General features: G+C 53.7%; 1 protein-coding gene across 1 annotated transcript in view; it reads right to left on the bottom strand.

Annotated features, from left to right (window-relative positions):
• Positions 1 to 19,832: 19,832 nt before the first annotated feature.
• CACNA1E (calcium voltage-gated channel subunit alpha1 E) overlaps positions 19,833 to 21,978 on the bottom strand; it is a 136,899-nt gene continuing 134,753 nt past the window's right edge. The window contains 2 exon segments of the mRNA XM_068141457.1: positions 19,833 to 20,371; positions 20,373 to 20,426. Coding sequence (XP_067997558.1) covers positions 19,886 to 20,371; positions 20,373 to 20,426 — 540 coding nt within the window. The 3' untranslated portion in view covers positions 19,833 to 19,885.

Below are 21,978 nucleotides of genomic sequence, written 5' to 3'. Positions count from 1 at the left end.
AGTGCGATATCCAGGAGCCAAAGCTCTCCCGAGGGGCACATTTCAAAGCAGCTGTGACTAGGTAACAGTGAGCATCACCTTCACAGCAAATGAAAGGAAAAACTAGACCAAATTTGCCATCCAGGCCTCAGTGTTTTCTTGCCCATTTTTGCATGTGCACCAATCTGCCAAGCCAGATGCACAACTGTGTTGTGTGGGCAAACAGGCACTCGTATGGGCAAACATTGCCTTGATGCGTGTGTTCTTGTGGGCATGAAATCAGGCGGTGCACAGAGGCAGTGAGGAGAAGCAGGGCTGGGTGAGGGCTGTCCTCTTTCCCTGGCCATGAAAGCTCTTCCTCTAATCCCTGAATCCAAGAGTTTGGGACAACTAAGCTCAACAAGGCTCAGAAAAAAAGTGCCACACTGCGGGACTTCCTTTCAGGCACCTTCCCCAGCAGGCTGAACTGTCCCACCTTGCTGGCATTGCCACAGGGTTTGACAAGCAGCCAGCCATGCCTACCGTGAAAGCCATGCTCGACTGAGTCACATCTGAGGTGATGTGATCAGCTTGGATGCGAAATGAATCACGTCAAGGTGCTTACCTCATCTCATGTATGAATTCCTGTCTTCTTCAGGGTACAGAAGGACAGCCAAGGAGGCAGGGAAGTGCTATACCACTCCGATACGACATGCAACACTGTTTATCTTCTTCCATCTATGAATAACCTTGTATAAGCCATTAAAAACAGGTGTGAAGTAATGCATTTGCAACGCTTTCACAAGCTAATTGGGAGCATTACAACAAATGACGAGGTAATTAACCAGTGTTTCAACCCCAGTAATCACGCATTGTCATTCTAGCAGAACCACAAAGACGCTGTAAGATTGTCTCCTTTTGGAAGAAAGCACCATTAGCCTTACGGTCCGGACCCTTCTTCTTGAAGCAAATATAATTCTCCCAGAAGCAGCAGTGGGAAGAGAGTGATTTCCATGTGCAGTGCCCTTGGAGCACCCTGGAGCTGAGGATCTCCAGACATCAGCCCTCATAGATCCAGCTCAGCAGCCCCTGGGCTGTGGCTCTTGGTAGAGGAAGTAGGGGAACGGGCGAGATGGATTTCACCTGGTGGTTACACATGGCTGGTTTGGGCTGAGCAGAGAGACAGATCTCTTAAAAGACATCCTTCAATCCTTCAATCCTTCACAGGCTAAGGGGTCCCTAGCAAGTGTGATGGGTAGCAGGACCAACTGTCAGCGGGGAGAGGACACCAGCTTCTGGTCAGGGGGGAGGACTCCCCTTCCAGACCCAGTCCACCAGTCCTCATCTTTGTGTCAAAGGCCAGTTACTTCTAATTCAGGGTCCACTTCACCATCTGGGTGGAAAATAGAGACAGCTTGGAGTGTCCTGGAAAACCCTAGGATGTATTAGTCTACTGGGGGTGTTTGGGAAGAGACTGGATGGGGCACTTGTTGCCATAGTTTAGTTGATTAGATAGTGTTGGATGATAGGTTGGACTCGATGATTGCAAAGGTATTTTCCATCCTGGTCTGGTCTATTCGATTCAATTTGATTCTGCTCCTATTCTGCTCTACTCCTATTCTATTCTGCTCCTATTCTATTTTACTCTACTGAAGGTTGCTTTGGACATAGCAGCCCCCACAACCTCTGGAAAGGCCCAAGGCTGCTGAATACCAAGGGTGACTTGCAGCAAGAGCAGCTGACAAAGCTCAGAGCCTGCTTTGCTGCACTGCTCCCTCTGATGCAGAGGATGCCAAGCTGGCACTCGATTCCTTCTTTAAAATATTCCTCTCTCAGCTCCTAAAGCATCCCCCTCCCTCCCCAAAATAAACAAACAAGTTGGAGAGCTCACGAGCCTGGGAACAAGCTGCAGGCAGGAAGCGCTGCGAGATGACGGAGCTCCCGCGTCCCACGACAACGGGGGCTTGTGCATCCTTCTGCCTCATGGTGGTTTCCGGCCCCTCCACGTCACACCCTGCAGCTCCCCCTGCACAACAGCTAGTGTGGAGGTGGTTCACTCGGGCCCCATACCAATGTCACAGGGGGTGCTGTCAGGACATTGAGATAGGGCTAGCACGGAGTGGCCTTCAGCAGAACCAGGTGCTGTAGGGCTGGCAGCTCACTGGGGAGGCAAATGCTATGTTAATCCTGGGCAAGAATGGCTTAGCCCCATTCAGCACCACAGTGCTTCCCTCCATCCCATTGGCTCAGCAAGCAGGGCTGGGGACGGCGAGGGCTGGGGACGGCGAGGGCTGGGGACGGCGAGGGCTGGGGACGGCGAGGGCTGGGGACGGCGAGGGCTGGGGACGGCCAGGGCTGGGGACGGCCAGGGCTGGGGACGGCCAGGGCTGAGTCCTCACCAAAACTGAGAGAGGCAAGAATGGGGTCTGGTTGATCTCAGCCTCCACCACACATCAAGTGACAGCACCAAGGGATGCTAAGGCTGCTCCTATCCATTCCAAGGGCCAAGACAGCCAAAACATCTCTCCCTGCCTAGAGCTCCTCTGCCCTTTATAGGTCTCTGCCCACCTTCTTCCTCGAGAGCGAGGAAGCAGAGTGGAAACAGAGGCTTTGTTTTGAGCAGCACCTGTTTCCATAGAGATGTGCTCAGAAAATGACACGAGACAAAGATGGAGGTTAGCAGGGAAAACAGAAGGGCTTCTCCTTGTGCATCACAGGAGATGTCTCATTTTGCCTATGGCCTTCAGCAGCCTCCACTGTCTTGGATGAGGCTGAGTGTGGGTGCATGGCATGAACCCCAGTCCATCCCCACCAGACACAGGACACAGTCCTCTGCCACAGCAGATCTTCTGGTAGATCCAGGCATCTCTTAGGAGGATGTCCCCAGCCAACCCCTTTTGGAGCTCAGAGGTAAATGGGAAGAGCCTGTCTGTAAAACAGCAAGAGGATGGAAAGCAGAAACAACATCTTATGGAACAGACCTCTAAGAACATAGAGTCCAACTGTCAACCTAGCACCATCCTGACCATTAAACCATGTCCTGAAGTGCCATGTCCACACATTTCTTGAACACCTTCAGGACTGGTGACTCCACCACCTCCGAGGCAGGAAGCATGAGAGGCATGGGCAGCAAGGCCTGCCCGTCTGGCAGATGCAACATCCCACCCCACAACTGCAGCATCACTCTGCAGCACAGCTACTGGGAGAAGCCTCCCTGCATCCTGAGCAATGCTCAGCCTGTGATTCACCAGCTACACTTGCTGCTCTGCGTGGGACAGGACAGCACAGCCCCAGCAGCAGTGGCTACCTCTGCCCAGCTGTCCTTTCCTGAGGTGTCTGCTGAGGAGAACCTTGCTGGTTTCTTCTCCTGTGCTTGGCACAAGCCAGGCCAAACTCACCCTGGTACAGCTCCGCTGACACCAACGCTGTTATCTGCTCAGCAAGAGCTGACACTTCTGTTTAACAAGGGAGATTAGTTTCCTCCACCCTGCAGAATCCAGGATTTTCTTGTTCTTCTGGCAAATCAAGATGCCTCAGGAGGAGATAAAAGCATGGATGCAATTAGTTTCTCTCCTGTTTGCCTTTAATCAGCTCTCTGAGGGAGCTGGCTCTGTAGAAAATTGTTGCAAACCCTTGGTTACTTCCACAGAGAAGGAAGGAGTTGCAGGATAGGCAGGGTGGAGGAAAAAAGTGGGAAGGGACAAGCTTGCAGGATTCTCTAGCAGTTCCCACTGCCAGTAGGTGATAGATGGGGTGCCAAGGGACATGGTTTAGCACAAGCTTTGGTAGTTAGATAGTGGTTGGACTCCACGATCTTTAAAGATCTTTTCCCACTGAAACAGTTCAGTGGTCCTGTTCTATGATGCTGGCTGATAGAATCACAGCATGGTTTGGGCTGGAAGGGACCTTAAAGATCATCTAGTTCCACCCCCCTGCCATGAGCAGGGACATCTTCTACTAAACCAGGTTGCTCACAGCCCTGTCCAGCCTGGCCTTGAACATTGCCAGGGAAGCACAATTCGAAATGAATCATAGAATGTATTGGGGTTGGAAGGGACCCTCAAAGGTCATCTTGTGCAAATCCCCTGCAGTGAGCAGAGACATCTCCAACTAGCTCAGGTTGCAAAGGGCCCCATCAAGTTTGACACTGAGCATCTCCAGGGACAGGGCTTCCTCCCCGGGCAACCTGTTCCAGTATTTTGCTACCCTGATTGTGAAGAACTTCCTTCTAGTGTCCAACCTAAATCTACCTTGCTCTAGCTTAAAAACTATTGCAACTCATTCTATCACTACATGCCCTTCTAAACTGCGCTGGGCAGCCTGTGCCAGTGACTCACCACCCTCACAGTGAAGAATTTCTTCCCTGTATCTAATCTAAATCTACCCTCTGGTAGGAAGTAGCTATTTCCCTCACCAGATAGAGAGGTGGAGATATGCTGGTCCCACAGATTTGGTAAAGAACATAAGGGGATGCAAGAAGGGAGTTAGAATAGATGAAACCTTCTTAGACCATGAAATCTTGTCTTGAGGAAAGGCAAACAAACCTGGACAGAATTGCAATGGCAATGGGCCCAGGCTCAAAGATGCTGTTAGCTGCCTCCTGAGGATGGGCTGCCTCAGACCAAGATGGGGCCACAACCCAACACTGCTTTCATCCGCACACCAGCCTGAACTTTGGGGAGCCTGTGGTTGACTTCAGGCCTCAGGACTGCCTGCTTCTCTGATGGGGAACCAAAGATGGGGTTTTATCACCATGCTCAGCTTCATCCACAGACCAGTACAACTGCCTCCCAACAGCTTATTCCCAGAGAGAAGTGGCCATTGTCAGAGCCATACGAATGGCAAACAAATTCCTCAGTGAAAGGAACCCATGGATTCACAAGAAGAAAATTACCACAGGCTTGAGTGGGACACAAGCTTTGCCACACAGGGAGACAAAGAGGGACCATCTGGGGGCAAACAAACCTTCTCCTTGAAGAACAGCAATGACTCAGCTCCATCAGCTGGGAAAAACAATCAGACAGAGCTGGGCATCTTCTCAGCATGGGGAAGTCTCACTGGCGAGGGGGCAGGAGGTGGCTGCCGCTCGCATCCAGCCTCTGCAAGGCACACTAAGAAGAGAAGCCAAGCGTCCTGCTGTGCCTTCCAGCTGGGGGGGGGTCAGCCTTCACAGACACAGCACCAACACTCTCCTGGCCACCCTGGAGCCCTTGATGTCTCTTTGATGCCACAGCTCCTGGCAGACAGAGCGGCAGCCAGGGCAAGCCCAACTGCTGCTAGTGTTACCCTTCGCCAAGCATGTTCGCAGGCACACACCGCCCACGGAGGGGGAGCACGGTGGTGTCTCAGCTTCTCCCAACAGGGCTGGGCAATTAAAATGCAAGCAAGATTATTCAGTTTTATCGTAGCTGGGCACACTGAGAAGTCATCTGCCTTTTGCATTCCTGCAAAACAAGAGGTGCTCTCCACTGGTGGAGAGCCTCACAGCTGCCTCTGCATAGCCTCTGCTTAAAAAGAAATTCATCCAGCCTTGGCTCCATCTGCAAGGTCAGCACCTGAGCAGGCACACAGCAGCAGATACCTGCAGAGTGATAGAGCATCGCTGCAGAAAGGGCCAGGACGAGCTGCTCCACACATCTCTGCAGGCTTATGATGCCCACACAAGACAGCAGTGGCATCACCAGAGGCCTGGGCCACTTGGTCCCCTCCAGACAGCAGCTGGGAGTCCCAGGGGACAAGAGGTACGAGTTGGTGTCATCCATCTGTGACAGTCCCCAGCACTTAGCACACACGTGGGGAGAGCTGGCAGCGCAGCAGAGCAAAAAGAAGAAGGAGCAAGTTTCATTTAAGAAACACAGACATTGCATTCACTGGAATGGTTCAGCTGAAGTGACCAAAGCCTGACAGGACCTACACATGGGCAGGCTGTCAGGCACACACTGGGACTGCTGCTGGGATTCAGCCAGGAGGGCTCCTCTTCCTGACTCATGGCCAATAATTCACTGATCAAGAGCTGTCAAGGTCCCTGTGGAAGAAGCTATTATGAGACACTCACGGTTCTGGCTGCTGGTGGAGAGCTTAGAAAATGCTGGAATCTCCTTTTACAGGGGATCCTTGTTCTGCTGTTCCATGAAGCCCACGTTGGGTGAGCTCATGAAGCCACTGGAGCCTTGTGGAGCACCTTGAGTCATCTTTCTCAGCTGCAGCTGCAGACCCATTGATGGGCAAGCCACACAAACTTTCATGTGACTAAAGAGCCACACTAGGTTTTTCTCTAACTGGGACATGCTGCTTGCACCTCCTGAAAGGCAGACCTCCCCCCATGACACCCCAGATTCAACTGATCCCCAGAGCATGGACCCATTGCTGAGTGCACCTTGAGTATCTGTGGACAGATTTTTAGATGTCATCAAAAATATCTGCAGCCATCCTCACCCCAGGGAGCACCCCACCAGCCAACACAAGGCACAGGCAACCAACCAGGCATGCAACCAACCAGACTGCAGGGAGCCAGCCCAGTGCCAGGTGAGCTCAATCTGCACTGGGCAGGCAAGGCAGGCAACCGCTGCCTGTACGGCAAGCGAGCAAGCTGCTCGCAAGCATCTGCTCTCACCAAAGCCAGGCTCTGCTCTCTCCGCTGCTGAGACCTCAACACCACCAGTAACTCGTGCTTGGAGCCAGAGCTGGGATGCTCAGGACTCAATAACTACCTCCTTCCACAGATGAAGCTATTCATGCCTCCATAAAATAGGATTTGTTTCTCCCACCCTGAGCTGATACGTTTCAGGGAGCAAAGGCTGCCTCCTCCTGCGCATCCAGATGGCAGCACCCCCAGGAGCCCCAACCCTGCTGAGAGGCAGGCTGTCACTGCAGAACACAGCACCAGCAAGCCAGGGACTTCTTGACAGCATTGGAAGAGCACAGGAAGAGCTTTTGGTTAGAAAGTCACAGCACCTTGCAGACATCTGCCACAGTGACCACCTGAGCCTTGTGCATGAACATCGCAGCTTTACAGAGTGTGAAAGAACAGCTCTGAGCTTGCAGCTTCCTCCTTTTATTTTCTCCTTATACTCCTGGGGATGGGAAAGGGGCTGCACAGGTCACCTCTGACTCTGCTGCTCTCTCCCCTCCATTTTGCTTTTGCCCTCCCTCCCTTTCTACACCCATCGCCCATTTGATTCCACTGTGACAATTCATTCTGCATCACAGCTTATTCAACCAGCAGCACTGCAGAAGTCAAGACAAGCTGAGGTTTGGATTAACAGACTTAAAGCCACTAAAAAAGACCCCCCCAGCTGGTACACTCCCCAGTTCCCAAGCCACTGCTCTCAACCAGCACTGCTGTGCTAACACCAGGAGAGCTACTGGGTCTGCTAACCACCCAGACTGCCCCAGCAGGTCAGTGAGGCAGAAACTCATGGGCAGTTAGTGCATCCCCTGATGAGTACAGCACAGCACCCAGGTTTCTGCCACAGCCCTAGACCTATAAATTAACCTGTGGCTGTTCAAGGGAGGTTTTGCTAATTCCCAGGCTCCAAACAGAGCCATGTTTCACATCTGTCCCCACATGCTGCAGCCTCAGGCACAAAGCACAGGGATAGGCATGAGATAAAATTCCAGCTGCATCTGGAAACAAATCTATCTGCAGTTTTACACTCACCTCTCAGCTGTTCCTTTGGCTCTGCCATCATCTGTCTCACCACCCCAGCTGTCAGAACTGAGGTAGGATGGCGGACACTGCCAGGGAAAGACCCTCTTTAGAGTAAATCCTTTCTCTGGAGGTGCAGGGGGGCTGCTGGAGGAAATGGTTAGGAACAAAGGACCTGAGCAGGAGGAGAATAGTAAAGAGGGTCCCCACTGGTGACTGGCAAAAAGAAACTCTCCTCTCCATGTCCTGGTAGGAGCCCATAGCATCGACACTAGTGTAGGGAGGTTGGTGGCTTGGCCACCAGCATTAATATGTGGCCTTTCAGCTTTACAGCATCAAGACAAAGCTCTATAGTGTAGGAACAGGCACCACTGAGCCCATCCAGTCCAGATAGCTCATGGGAATATCACCAGTGACTGCTGTGCCTCCCGCCACACGATGAGGGTGCCAGCTCACTTGGTTTCCTCTTTTGCAGGACCCAGCCTGCAGGTGATGGAGCTCACTCCTGCTGTTCTGCTGTGCACTCAGGAGACCTGGCTTTGCTTTGGGGCTTCTGGAGATTCTTATGGTCTACAGAGAAAGAAGAATTTATGGGGGAAAAAAAAACCCAACCAACCAAATACCAAACCAGCTCCCTCTGCCTAAGCCCCTGCTTTATATTCAAGCGCTCATGACAGGCATTTGTCAGGAACACAGGATACAGCGTTCTCCGTCTGCAACATGTCTCCTTATGGCAACACTGGCAAAATCAACAAATTGTTCTACTCATGGCTGTGAAATTCTGCCTGGGAGGTCTGTGTAGCCCTCACGACCTCCAGTTTCCCAGCTAAAATAAGTTTTTGTTGCTGGGAAAAGGGCCAGACTCGCTCCCGGTGCTGATAGAGCACCTCCCCTGCCCCCAGCCTGTCTGGGGGACAGCATCCTCCTGGCTCCCCTTGGCCTGTAGCCCTGCAAAGGGTTGGTGGAGCTGTGCTCCTGCACAATGAGCTAGCAGAAGGGGCAGAATATGGAAAATCCTTAATTTTCTGGCCCAGTTTCAGCCAGGAGATGATTGCAGAACATTGCTTATCCGCTTCCTTCCCAGACTGAAACCTGACCTGTTCTCATGGCCTGTAATAATGTCTCTGAGTTAATTCACTGGAACTGTAGTCATTTGTGTCCAAAAATACGGCTTAACCTTGTTCCTTTGATGGAGAAGGGTAATGAGGGCAGCAGCTCAGCCCCCAGCAAGCACAGCCCCACATGAAAGCCTCCTGATCCCCCACCGGGCAACCCTTGCAAGCAGAGCAAATGGCTCCTGCCAAGACCAAAGGATAGATGCCCAACTCACTAGAAGAGCTATTCAGTGCCTCAGTTTCCCTACTTGTGAGCAGGACTGGACTCAGGGAGGGTGAAAGCCCATCCTGGCCAAAGGTTGGACCTCTCTCTGCAGTGTCTGGTTGCAGATTCTCCAGGAGAAGGGCAGGGAGAGCCCCTTAGCCTCATCACTGCTATTTAAGAGTGATTCATGGGCCACACCTGGGGACTGCAGCATTTCCATCATGCACAGCTGGGAGCAAGCATCCCAGCTTAGAGCCAGCACCAGACCTTTGCAGAGCATCTCATAGGAAGTCCAGGGGTGCTCTTGGTGCTGTCAGCTCCATCTCCAAATCACAAGAGCCCTGTGGTGACATGAATATGTTGGCAGAAGGTGTGGGCATGCAAGTGCCAACAGCAGGGTCTGGGAGCAGCTTATCCCATCAGGGGCTGCAGGTTTTATCTGCAGATCTTCCTTCTGCTACAGTCTCTTACAGTCCACTTGCTTTGGCTGAATATTTCCAAGGGGTTCCTCAAGCATGATGGAGAAAAAAGCTCATGGGGCAGCAGGAGCTCTACAGCCAGAGATGATAAGTAATCATAGAACAAATCCATGACAATGTGAATTGATGTGGAGCACCCACAGCAGCTAACCCCAGCCTTGAGCCAGCCGTCTCTATCACCCTTTTCCCTCAGGCAGACGTGCTTGGGGAGTGCAAAGGAAGGAGAAGGAAGCCTAGTGAAAGCTGCCTGCTGTGACTGAGATGACTTCCCAGCCATCAGCTGCTGTCACCAGAGCGTATCGCTAAAGCTCCTCCTAGGGCAAGGCAGGAGAGGGGAAAATTAGCAAAGGAAATTAGGCAGGGCAGCCTCCTTTTGTCATGCAGATCGTGGTGGGCTGCATCTGCTGAAGTCTAAACCCGAGTGAGAGCGGAGGAACAAGCTGCAAAGGCCTTTCCCCTGCGAGCTGCCGGTCTCTCCGGTGCCCAGGGAGGGTTTCCTGCTGGGACGTGCTGCGGAGGAAGGGCAGCCTTGCTCAGAAGCGTCCCGTTGGGTGTGTTGGGCATGTTCAAACACCCACCAGCCTCTCGCAGGCAGCGGGGAGAAGCCGATGGTGTCAAGCATCAAATCGCTGTCACTAGCACAGCCTGAAAACCCGCTTGAGGAGTTGATGCAGGCAGAAAAAGAGGCTAAGACCAGAAGAGTGGTGGCACATGTGACTGATAATCCCATCTGCCCGTTCCTCTGTCAGCTGTAGGTCTGCATCCCTGCTGGCACTGCTGAGATGCCACAGGCACGGAAGAGCAAGCTGGGCTTCTGCAGCACAGCTCTGCTTGGCGCAGGGTGAGAGCATCTCCCTCTTCCCAAACCAGCACCAGGAGAAGCAAGGATTTTTCCAACACTTGTCACAGAAATGTCCCCAAGCAGCAAAGAGAACTGGCTGGGCATGAGTGGCTTTCTCAGCCTGGCTTGCATCTTTTGTTGCTTTGTTTCCCAGCTCCCTGGCCCACTGGAACATCTTCCACCCCTCAGCGATGGCAGACCTGGGGACAGGGATGTTTGTCCTTGCAGTGGGGTGGTCCATCCACTGTGGAGACACCAGGCATCTAGGGATGGGAGGACCATGACAAACCCCCTGTTCTCAGCACCACTGTGGAGAGCTTGGGGCTGCAGGTGGCAGACTGGATGTGACCCAAGGCTGTGTCCTCAAGAGGATGCAGGGATTCATGGCCTGTCCTGTTCCTCCCCCCCACATCGCACCCCCTCCCTGCTCTCACTTCTGCTGCAGAAAGCAGCTGCAGCTATTCCTGCTGGGAGGTGTAAGACAAGGCTTTGCCAAGGGGCAGGGGAGGCTTTGCTAATTCACAGCTCCTTCGCACTGCTCGCGCTGCTTTCCTAATGTGTTCCGAGCTGCTAGGAGAGGTGAGACTTGCTGATACAGCGCAGTATCACATGCTGGAGGAAGAGGGACTCAAGCTGGGACAGGCCCTTAAAAAATTAGGGCTGTGTAAATGAAGCCCACCCTGTGATCAGTGAGAAAAACTTAAAATTAAAAAAAATAAAAGGAAAAAAAGCTTGATTGCACTTTTTTTCCACCCCCTACTAAAGTAAATCAGCGACGAAATAAGGCCATCTGCAAGCCCTTGTCGACACTTCAGAGGCCAAGGGAAAGGGCCAGCTGGGAGCTGTGGCTCTGTTGATGGTCCTGCATGCTCTGTGCTTCACCCAAAGGACCCAGAGCTGTGATGCCATGGCCTAAAGCCCACGTGTTTGCCCAGGATTAAACTCCACTGGGAGGTATAATAACCCTTGGATTTATTTCTTTCCTCTTCATCTCCCCTTCTGGAAAAGAAAACAGTCCCACATCATTCCTGATGGCCACGATGCAGATCTGTGAAAATCAATCTGAAAATCACATCATCTCTGGCAGATTGCTCCATAAATTGACTGACTGGGTCCCTGGGGAGCATGTGTGGGAGGGAGACAGAGTCTGGCTCAGGCCTGGCTTTAGCAAATAGCAACACATCCTTAACCCTTATCTCTATTCCCTCTGCCTTGCACCCCGAGCAGCACCAGCACCTCTGCTGAAGTCTGCTGGGTGCTTCACATCTGTGCCCTGGTCCCTACAGCCGGACCACTGCAGAGACACCCAGCTCTCAGCCCTGCAGAGGCCTCAGGCTGAGGGTACTGAGTGATTCTGACCACAGATCGTCACTGCTGGGTTCCTATCAGTCTGCCCAGTCCTCCCAGCACCCAACAGCCTGCTGACAGGGGTGCCTGGCACCTGGAGAGCCCCACTTTGGTGAGAGGAAGATACCAGCTGGGGAAGAAGAGCGAGTAATGATTTTTGCATTCATTTAGAAGGCAGAAATTTGTGGCTTTGGGGTTGTCTGTAATCTACACAGAAACAGCAAAGGCAAATGAGCAGTGGGCTCTTTCCAGCTCTGTGGCATTTAGCCAGAGGATGGTGGCTACCAGACAAGACAAACCCAAGGGAGAGGCAGGAGCGAGATCAACTTTTCCTATGTGCTTGCTCCCTGCCGCCTGTAAAGAAAAAGCTGACACAAAGCAGCTCCCAAAAAAAATCTCCTGGGAGACAACATTTCCCAGCTCCCTCTTGTGTGTACTGGCAGGGGCCATTTTCCAGGGCAGTCCAATGTATTTCACCTGCTCATGTAGGGTCTGTTAAACACAGCCAGTGCAGATGTGCAGAAGGCAGATCACTGTCAAGAGGCATAAATAAATAATAAGGACAAAAAATACAGATGCTGAACCAGGCTGTGCTGTTCAAGCCTCATGAGCACATCCTACTTCCATGGGGAGCCACACTGCTGCAGGAAAAGAGCAGTGGCTACATGTGCTTGCTGGTGGAGCAGATGCTTACTCATGGGAAGGATCACAGAATCATAGAGTTGTTTCAGATGGAAAAGGTCTCTAAGATCATCAAGTCCAGCAATCAACCTAACTCCACCATGTCCCAAAGTGCCATGTCCACACATTTCTTGAACACCTCGAGGACCTGTGAGTCCACCACCTCCCTGGGCAGCCTGTTCCAGTGCCTGACCACTCTTTCAACAAAGATATTGTTCCTAATGTCTAGCCTTAATCTCCCCTGGCACAATTTCAGGCTGTTTCCTCTCATTCTATCACCTGATAATAGAGAGAAGAAACCAACCCCCACCTCACTCCAACCTCCTTGCAGGGAGTTGTAGAGAGCAAGGAGGTCTCCTCTTCTCCAGACCAGACAATCCCAGTTCTCAGCCACTCCTCACAACACTTGTCCATGCTCACCATGGAGGAGATTCTCAGCTGTGAGGGATGCTTAGCCATGGAGGGATGCTTAACTGTGGAGGGGATGCTTGCCCAGGGAACCATTGGAGCTGCCAGCCCGTGAGCCATCAAAGCCACGTGGCTCCTGGCATGAGTAAGCACCAGCCCCACTTCAGAGCCCACACATCCTCGACACTGGGAGAATGAGCCTGTAAGTACCATGGGAGGAGTGAAAGGGAAGGAGGGGGAGGAGAGCCACCCCCATCATCTCCCCTCAGAGTCATCAGCTGTTTCCCTGCTTGCTCAGCTCTGTACATATGGATCATAAACATCTTGCTGGGACTGGAAAGAGGAAGGCAAAATGTTTCATTCTTCCAGGTTTCCCAGTCACCCCCTTTTGTCCCTTCCTCCTGCCAGGGGCTTGGGTTTGACTCCAGCATCCTCACACCTAAATTCTTTTTGTTTTGCTGGAGGGGTGAGTGTGGTCATCAGGAATTTGACTGAGGCAGTGTCTGAGAGCTCAAGGACCGAGGCCAGGCTTCCCTTGCAGTCCCCTAGGGTTGCACAATTGCTGGCATCCTGCCTTGAAAATAATCTGGGGGAGGCTTTAGGGAAGAACCAGTGCCTGCAGTGCTACAGATGCACTCAGCACTGTGTGCCGTTGCAGGGGGAAGGAAGAGGAAAGCACAGCAAAGAGGAAAAAAAACGTAATAAGATGGGGCTTTTTCCTGAAAAGGGTGTTTTCCTGGGACAAAGAGCTGGGTTACAGGATGATGATTTCCTTTGGTCCTAGATAAAGGTCCCCCCAGGTACCTGGATGAGCTGCGCACAGCTCTCACTGGCATTGTGGGCAGGGATTGTTCCTCCTTGTTGGGAGCCCTGAAGCCTCCACAACTGAAACCACATCAGCTCCACCACAACCCAGGGCTGGAAGGGCCCTGGATCACACAGGGGCAAGGTGAGGGGAATACCCAGAGGCCAGGTTTTGTTGTTTCTGGTGGCCATATCTCCTGTGTGTCCCCAGGCTCAGGTGAGGAGGAGCAACCCCAGCACTTCTGCCAGCCGCGCACCAGCAGTGTCTGTTTCTGGGGTACTTTTGTTCCCAATTTATCCCCTGTCTCCTGGAGCTATTCTAAGCAGGTACAATCTGCATTGCCATTGTTATTCAGATGATGTACAGATAATTTTAACCTTTCTGTTCCATTTGTCAGGGGGCTTTTTTTAGCCTCTGTGCCTGCCAGGCAGAACGCTGGCTCTCCAGCAGTGAAGGCTCCCCGGTTTGCAGCACCAGTTTCCCTTGCTGGGGTGAAGCTTTGCCTTCCCTGTGTTGCTCCAGGTACCTTTTTCATGGCCCCAGACATGTTAGGGGGCTTGGGGAAAGGCAGCAGAGGAGGTTAAGCACTCAGCTAGCTACATCCATCACTCACCTTGGCACCAGTGCCCCAGGCAGGGCTCCATGGAATGAGTCTGTCAGAGACTTGCATGCTCAGTCCCACTTCCAAAGCCTTTGTTGCAGTCCATACCTAAGACATTCACTTCAAAAAAGGTTAATGCAGAACTCCTGGCATGTGTGGAAGGAGGTCTTCTCCTTAAATTGCTTCCAGCACTAATGCAAAGCCCTCAGTGATGAAGGAGACATCACTTCCCTGCAGACCCTTCCCCAGAGTCAGGAACGCAGATGACTTTTTCGGTTATAAAATGGGAATGTGCTTCCCAGCCCCCAAAATGCCAGGCTTTGCCTCCACATCCTGCATCCATTGCCCAGGCAAGTGCTCTCAAAGCTGGGCCATCTCTGAACAACCTGATCTGCTTGAAGATGTTCTTTCTCACTGCAGGACAGTGAGAAAGACCCTTAAGGGTCCCTTCCAATCCAAAACGCTCTGTGATCCTCTGATTTCCTGAGCCACGTGGCTGTGGAACAGAAAACACGTTTTTCAGCACCTCAGGAGCCAAAGAACTGAACCCCAAACCTAAGAGCATTTGAGAAATAATAGGGAAGATGCACAAAGTGAAGGACACCTTTGTGGCACCAGGCAGAAAGGGGCAACAGCCCATGGGAGACACACAGGATGAGCTAGGCTCAGAGCTGTCCAGAGGAGCAGAGCAGAGCAGTTACCTTCATCCTTCCCTGAGGTCTTCCCAGCACAGCACCCTCTCATTGCTGGGAAAGAAAAAGAAGAGTGCTGTTGAAAAGCCATAAAGGACTCTCCATCACTGTGCTCAGCCTGCAGACTGCCCCAGGCTGCTGACTTGCCTCTGACTGCTGGAGAACTTTTTGTGCTTTAAACAGCTCTGCAAAAAAGGAACTGTAAGACCTGACATCAGCATCTTCGCTTGACAAGTCACCCATGAGCTTTGGACCAGGCAACAGCATCTGAATCCTCTTGACATCTCCTGGGCACAGGCATGGAGAGGTGACCAAGCTGTCTGAAGCCCCCAAAGCCTCAGATCCCAGCAGGTTTTCCAAGCCCTTGGTTTACAGGCTGGTGCTCCCTTGTATTTCTCCAGCAACCTGATGCCACCACAGTGCTCTCAGCTTCCCCAGACCAGTTTGTTGCAATGCTGCAGTTACCAGATCCTCAGGCTTCTGGTCCCTGTAGCATCCTCAAAGCCTCAGTGCCAACATCCAGTGTATCTGGAAGTAAGCAGGCATGAACCACAGCTCCCCTGGAGTGACAACCCCTCCCAGACCCACTCCCTGTCTCCTTGCAGCCCCCCCTCCTACCTGAGGACCATGAGGATGCCAGGGCAGCCTTGGCAGGGGACAGTTCCTGTGCCCACACAGGGGAACACCCCATCCTGCATGAGGGGGCTTCCCAGCACAGGCTGTGGGTCACCCCTTCGCTGCCATGGGGACCTTTGGGAAGGGTCCAGCATCTCACCCAGGGTGCCTGTGGCCCCAGCAGCGTGGGGAGGTTGTGACAAGATGGGGCCCACAGCAGTTCTTTACAACAAGGTTTTATTTTTCTTTCCTTTTGACAAAAAACATTGAAGTTGTACATCGCTGTCAGTCGGCTCGGCTCCCTCTTGGGGCCTGAACCAGAGTGTTATGATACAACATCCCACCCAGAGCCTGGGCAAAGAGGGCAGAGCATCTCCCACCCACCCTCCCTCAGCCCCAGGAGCCTGCAGCCCCACATGGGGCAGGGGCTTCGCCCTCATGGGGGAACAGGAGAATGGGGCTGTGACAGCCAGCCCAGAGGGGGTCAGCAGGGCTCTGTGTTCCAGGATTGTCTCTTCTCCCTGCACACCCTCTGCAGTCCCTCCAGCAGCTTCACAGAACTTTGAGCCCAGTCCCAGCACCGAACTGGGAATCAGTTGCATGCTACTGGTGAATTCCTGCCTCGGCAGGGGCTTGTCCTTTGCAGGTAGAGGTTGAAAAGCACCCCACCTCCCTTTCTCACCCTCCCTCCCATGGTCAAGCACAGCCAGAAGCCACCAACGGTGAGCAGAGTGGCAGATCCTGTGTCCAGGAGGTGAAGATGTCCAAAAACCCCACAGACCAGAGATTGTACAGAAGCAGAGTGAGTCCAGAGCCTTGAAAAGCAAGACACAGGCTGCAATGGTGCCTGGGGGGCCGTATTTCCTTCCCCCTCGGCACAGTCGTTTCCATGGTTCTCCTGGGGGTGGATTTTGGTTTCGGAGACGTGCTTTGGAGGTGCCACCTTGTCCCTGCGGGTCCCTGCCTGCCCTCCCACCAAGGGAGCAGGACTGCAGCTATTGCAGGAGAGAGAGGAGCAGACCATTTGGGGGCCACCCCCGGGAATAAAGGGGGCCCGGCTTTGCTTCGTATAGTTTCTGTACACGAGTGAAACACAGGTCTTACATGCCCAAAAGCTCGGGTTTGGATGCCACAGCCCACAGCCAGGAGCGGGTGCCCCAGCCCGCACCACCACCGCAGAGCACTGCCCCACACCACTCGCCGGTCCCATCGCGGGGCCGAGGAAAGAAAAAATGCCTGAAGCTTGAAATCCGCATTAAATGTGCCCCCGCTCCGAGAGCATCCCTCCCTCCCCACCCACCCAGCAGGCACAGACACAAAAAGCCGCCTCCGCCCCTCCCTGCGGGCTCTTACTCAGCGCCCGGCGCATTGTCAGACGCCGTTCAGCGCCGGGAAGCAGCCGATGCCAGCACCTGTATTTAGAGCATGGATGGACAGCGGCGCCCCCACCACCGCCCCCCACCCATCCCTGGCACCCACGCAGCCCCACGCTGCCCATCGGGCCGAACTCGCACAGGGAGCAACACCCTGGCAGCTTCAGGTTGAAGGCATGAGCTGCTCATGGATGGTTAGAAGGTGATGCCTAGAAATGGACAGAAGATATCCATGCCATGGGCCAGCAGCGTGGACCTTCCCCACAGCTGCATGGAGCATGACTTGCCCCTGTGCACCAAGACATCAAGAGATGGAGAGAGCTTTCTGGGGAATTTTGGGGATCCTTTGGCAGGTGGAAGTGTCTGGGAAGTGTGGGCCAAGCAGGGACAGTGGAAGTGCTACCCACCAGTGGGGACCAATCAAGGCAGTAGGAGGTTTTGGTCCCATAAGCAAAACGTGCTCTTTGGTACACAGAGGACAGCTTGACCGTTAGAAAGAGGCAGTTTGGTCCATGACCAAACCCCAAGAGCAGGCAGCCTCTGAAGCTGGTGGAATTTGTTACTGGCAAAGCAGAGCTCCTCTCAGGGTGCTCACATTTGGGGCAGGGGCTGATCTGCACATGCAGGAGTGGGGCAATTTGTGCCCCAAAGCATCTTTCAGTTGGGAGAAGACATAGATTATCCAGAACCGAAGCAAAGCCTGGCCAGAGCTGCTGATCAGCCAACCAGGGACCTGGACCACACCAACCTGCAGCAGAGCAAAGCCACAGGCAGGATGAGGGCTGCACCAACTCCTGCTTGCCCAGCAGGCTGAAGACCACATCACATCTCCACACACATGACCATACCTGATCCAATCACACCAACCATACCGCCCAGTTCCATGAGGCAAGCTCTTCCCTGAGGCTCCAAAGGCATAATACCCTCTGGCTCCCCAGAACCTCTCTCAGGCTGAGGACAGACACAACTTTCAACAGAAACACATTGGTGATCACCAAGGTGAGCCACCTATCACCACAAGGACACCAGCATCTCCCCTGGCTGATAAGAAAAGCATCAAACACACAGCCAAGGGTGTCCAGATTGTTAGAGCTGACAGCACATAATTACCAGATTTATTAATGACCAGCACTGGAAGGTGGTCTGTACTGAATCTTAGCAGGAGGCATGAGACACCCTGCCCATCCTCCTGACTATGCTCCTCTCCCAGAGCCCTGCCAGCTCGTGGACACCTCCCTGCCCCTGTGCTGAGGCCATGGAGTGTGCAGACCCAAGCCACCCCCATGACAGCCCCTTCTGAAGGGGATGCCAGCTCTGGGAGCAGGCAGTGGCCATAGCTGCAGGAGAAATGAAAGCAGGGGAAGCACCAAAGCTGGGTGCCTCTGTCCTAGAGGGCAGAGCTCAGGGTACTGTCACACAAGCACAGCATCATCTCTCCCCTGTGGACATAGGAATCTTTTCCTGGGAAAACACAGCAAAGAGGCCTGTGAGAGGCTTGCCACCAACCCACTGGCACCACCACGCCAAGCGAGCTGAATCATAGAATTGGTTTGGTTGGAAAAGACCTCCAAGATCAGTGAGTCCAACTGTCAACCCAACACCACCATGGCCATCAAACCACATCCTGAAGTGCCACGTCCACGAGTTTCCTGGACACCACCAGGGATGGTGACTCCACCACCTCCCTGGGCAGCCTGTTCCAACGCCTGACCACTCTTTCAGGAAAGAAATGTTTCCTAATATCCAACCTCAACATGCCCTGGCACGACTTCAGGCCATTTCCCCTCATCCTGTCACCTGGTACTAGTGAGAACCCCCACCTCACTCCAGCCTCCTGTCAGGAAGTTGTAGAGAGCAATGAGGTCTCCCCTCAGCCTCCTTTTCCCCAGACTAAGCAATGCCAAGCCCCTCAACCTCTCCTCCTATGACTTGTTCTCGAGACCCTTCACCAGACTTGTTGCCCTTCTGACCCCCCAGGGACAGCCCTGTCCTTGTCCCTTGGGCATCCTAGAGTTGCCCAAAGACCCCCCCTCACCACGGCCACCTCTTAACAGAGAAAATTCCATTGCCACCGCTGGAAACATCTGGGATGGGATGAGGGGAACAGTGTGACGCTCCCAATGCTCTGCTACAGCATCAGGCGCACAGCTTGGTCCTGCCCCCACTAAAGGGGGTGTGGGCAGGAAGGGCCCCGAGGGGCTTCCCAGCATCATCAGATGACTGAAACCAATCCATGTGTGTGTGTATCTTTATATATACAGCGTATAAATATATGTACACCCCCTGTATGTACACGCACAGGCACACCTAGGGATCTCCCTACAGAAATAACTATATGTTGGTGGGAGACAGGATACATTGGCCAGCACTCCCCCTCCCTCCCCCCTGCCAGCTCCAGGACAAACCAGTTGGCTTCGGGTTTGCCCCACTTCAGGCAGGTAGAGCCGCTCTGGTCCGCCCGGTGCACCCCGACCCCTCAGCCCCTGCATCCCGCTGTGACGCCTCATCCTTTTTCCAGGCTGGATGAGAAGCTCAGGGAGGGAAATTCAGAGCCACAGCAGCACGAGCCTGAGCGAGAGAGGGAAGTGGGTGCCCTGGGACCCCCTTGGCTGAGACTCTGCGGCCTCGGGGGAGAGGAAAACCATCAGGATGAACCTTCCTGGGGGCCCTGCTCGGGGCAGGACCCGAGGGAGGGGTGTGGGGAGGTGTGTCTCATTTGCCCCTCAGCACATGTGCCTGGCTGGACCACTCTGCCACCCATCAAAGGCTTCTCTGTGCAGAAAAAAAAAAAAAAAAAAAAAGGTGATAGTACCAAATGAAAGTCAACAGGGTTTAATTTTTTTTTTTTTTTTTTTTTTTGCACAAAGACTTTTTTGTTGCTCTTTTTCTTTTCCCTTTTCTTTTTTTCCTTTGTTTTTCTTCCCTTTCCCCCTCCATTCTGGTCGGTTTGGTTTTTCTCCTTTCCCCCCTGCGTTTGGGGTTGTTTTTTTTTTTTGGTTTTGTTTCATTCCCAGGCGTGGCAAAGAGCATGCATTGGAGAGGGGCAGGGTGGCGGTGGGGATGATGGGTTGGGGTGGGGGAGCCGAGATGGGGCAGGGCGAGGGGAGGCGGCAGCTTCTAGCACTTGTCGTCTTCCTCGGTGTCGCTGAGCACATCGATGCTGGCCCCGCACATCACGCCCTGCCCTGCCCCTCGCCTCCGCCGCCGGTAGTGCCCGTTGGGCATCTGCCAGCTGTGCCGCAGCGGCGGGGCCGAGCCGATGGTGTTGGAGCGGCCGAGGCTGGTGGCGACGGCCGCCTCGAAGGTGAGCGTCTCCTCCTCACCGCAGTCTGAGGCGTGCGAGTCGTCGTGCAGGGCCAGGTAGGGCTCTGAGATGTAGCGCTGCGGGGTGGACTGTCGGCTCTGCTTCCCCGCCGGGGAGCTGGAAGACTCGGTCAGGCCGGCGGCGTTGGGCTCTAAGGTGGAGGAGAGGAGCGGGGAACCCCCTTCGCTCTCCTCGGCGGGTGGGGAGGCGTCTCCGGCGTGCCGCAGCATGGAGGCGTAGGAGAGGAGGGGACGCGGCTTCGGGGGCACCGGCGGGAGCTGGCGGCGGCCTCGCCGGGGGGGTGCTGGTGTCCGAGATGGAGGGGATGGAGCTTTCGCTCAGAGAGCCCGTTCCCTGCAACACACCCGGGAACACTGGGATGATGGGCAGAGCTGTGCACCCACTGCCCTCTGCTCTGAGCTGGGGCTCCCTGCTGCATCCTCCCCACTGCACCCCAGCCTGCCCCGCTCCTGGCTGGGACTTTGCTCCAGGGACAGAGATGCTCAGTGTGCACTTGCAGCCCGCAAAGCCAATCAGATCCTGGGCTGCATCAGGAGAAGTGTGGCTAGCAGGTCGAGGGAGGTGATCCTCCCCCTCTACTCAGCCCTGGTGAGACCCCACCTGGCGTACTGTGTCCAGTTCTGGAGCCCCTATTACAAGAGGGATGTGGAGGTGCTGGAACGTGTCCAGAGAAGGGCCACGAGGATGATCAGAGGGCTGGAGCACCTCTCCTATGAGGACAGACTGAAGGAGTTGGGGCTGTTCAGTCTGCAGAAGAGAAGGCTCCGAGGAGACCTAATTGTTGCCTTCCAGTATCTGAAGGGGGCCTACAGGAAGGCTGGGGAAGGACTTCTCAGGATGTCAGGTAGTGACAGGACTAGGGGGAATGGAATGAAGCTGGAGGTGGGGAGATTCAGGCTGGATGTGAGGAGGAGGTTCTTCACCATGAGAGTGGTGAAACCCTGGAATGGGTTGTCCAGGGAGGTGGTCGAGGCCCCGTCCCTGGGGGTGTTTAAGAGCAGGCTGGATGAGGCTCTGTCCAGCCTGATCTAGTGTGGGGTGTCCCTGCCCATGGCAGGGGGGTTGGAACTAGATGATCCTTGTGGTCCCTTCCAACCCTGAATGAAACTATGAAACTATGAAACTATGATGTCTGCTCTTGCTGGCCAAAAGGAAAAGCATCTGCAACCCTGCTGCAGGAAGAGCAAACAGCTCACCAGCTGCTGGTATCTACAGGCAGCATCTCCATGGGCTTCAAGCACACTCAAGCAGTAGTATTTCGTACAATCACACAATCACAGACTGGTTTGGGCTGAAAGGGACCTTTAAGGCTATCTAGCCCAGCCTCCCTGCAGTGAGCAGCGACATCTGCGACTAGAGCAGGTTGCTCACAGCCCCATCCAACCTCACCTGGATGGTTTCCAGGGATGGGGCATCCATCTCCCACCACTCTGGCAACCTCACCACTATTTCACCACCTGCAGTGTAAAGTATTTCTTCTGGTATCTAGCCTAAATCTCCCTCTTTTAGTTTAAAACCATCCACCCTTGTCCTGCCAAAAGAGGCCCTTCTAAAAAAAGTCTGTCCCCACCTGCCCTTTAGCCCCTGCTTTAAGTACTGGAAGGCTACAATAAGGTCTTCTCAGAGCCTTTGCTTCTTCCTGTGCTGAGGACTCCAGAGCTGAACCCAGCACTGCTGGTGGGGTCTCAGCAGAACAGAGGGGCAGAATCCTTTTCCTGGACCTGCTGGGGATGCAGCCTAGGACATGGTTGATTTTTATCTAGCAAGACCCCAAAGTTCTTCTCTGCAGGGCTGCTCTCAATCTCTTAATCTTCCCCAGCCTGGACTCATACTGAGGATCACCCAACCCAAGTGTTGGACCGTGCACTTGACCTCATTGAACCTC

Source organism: Melanerpes formicivorus, unplaced genomic scaffold, assembly GCF_026170545.1.
Source record: "Melanerpes formicivorus ecotype bairdi unplaced genomic scaffold, bMelFor1.0.p_v2 SCAF_7, whole genome shotgun sequence".
Classification (NCBI taxonomy): Eukaryota; Metazoa; Chordata; class Aves; order Piciformes; family Picidae; genus Melanerpes; species Melanerpes formicivorus.
Note: the sequence above shows the minus strand (reverse complement) of the source record. Positions and strands in the feature narration are given on the sequence as shown.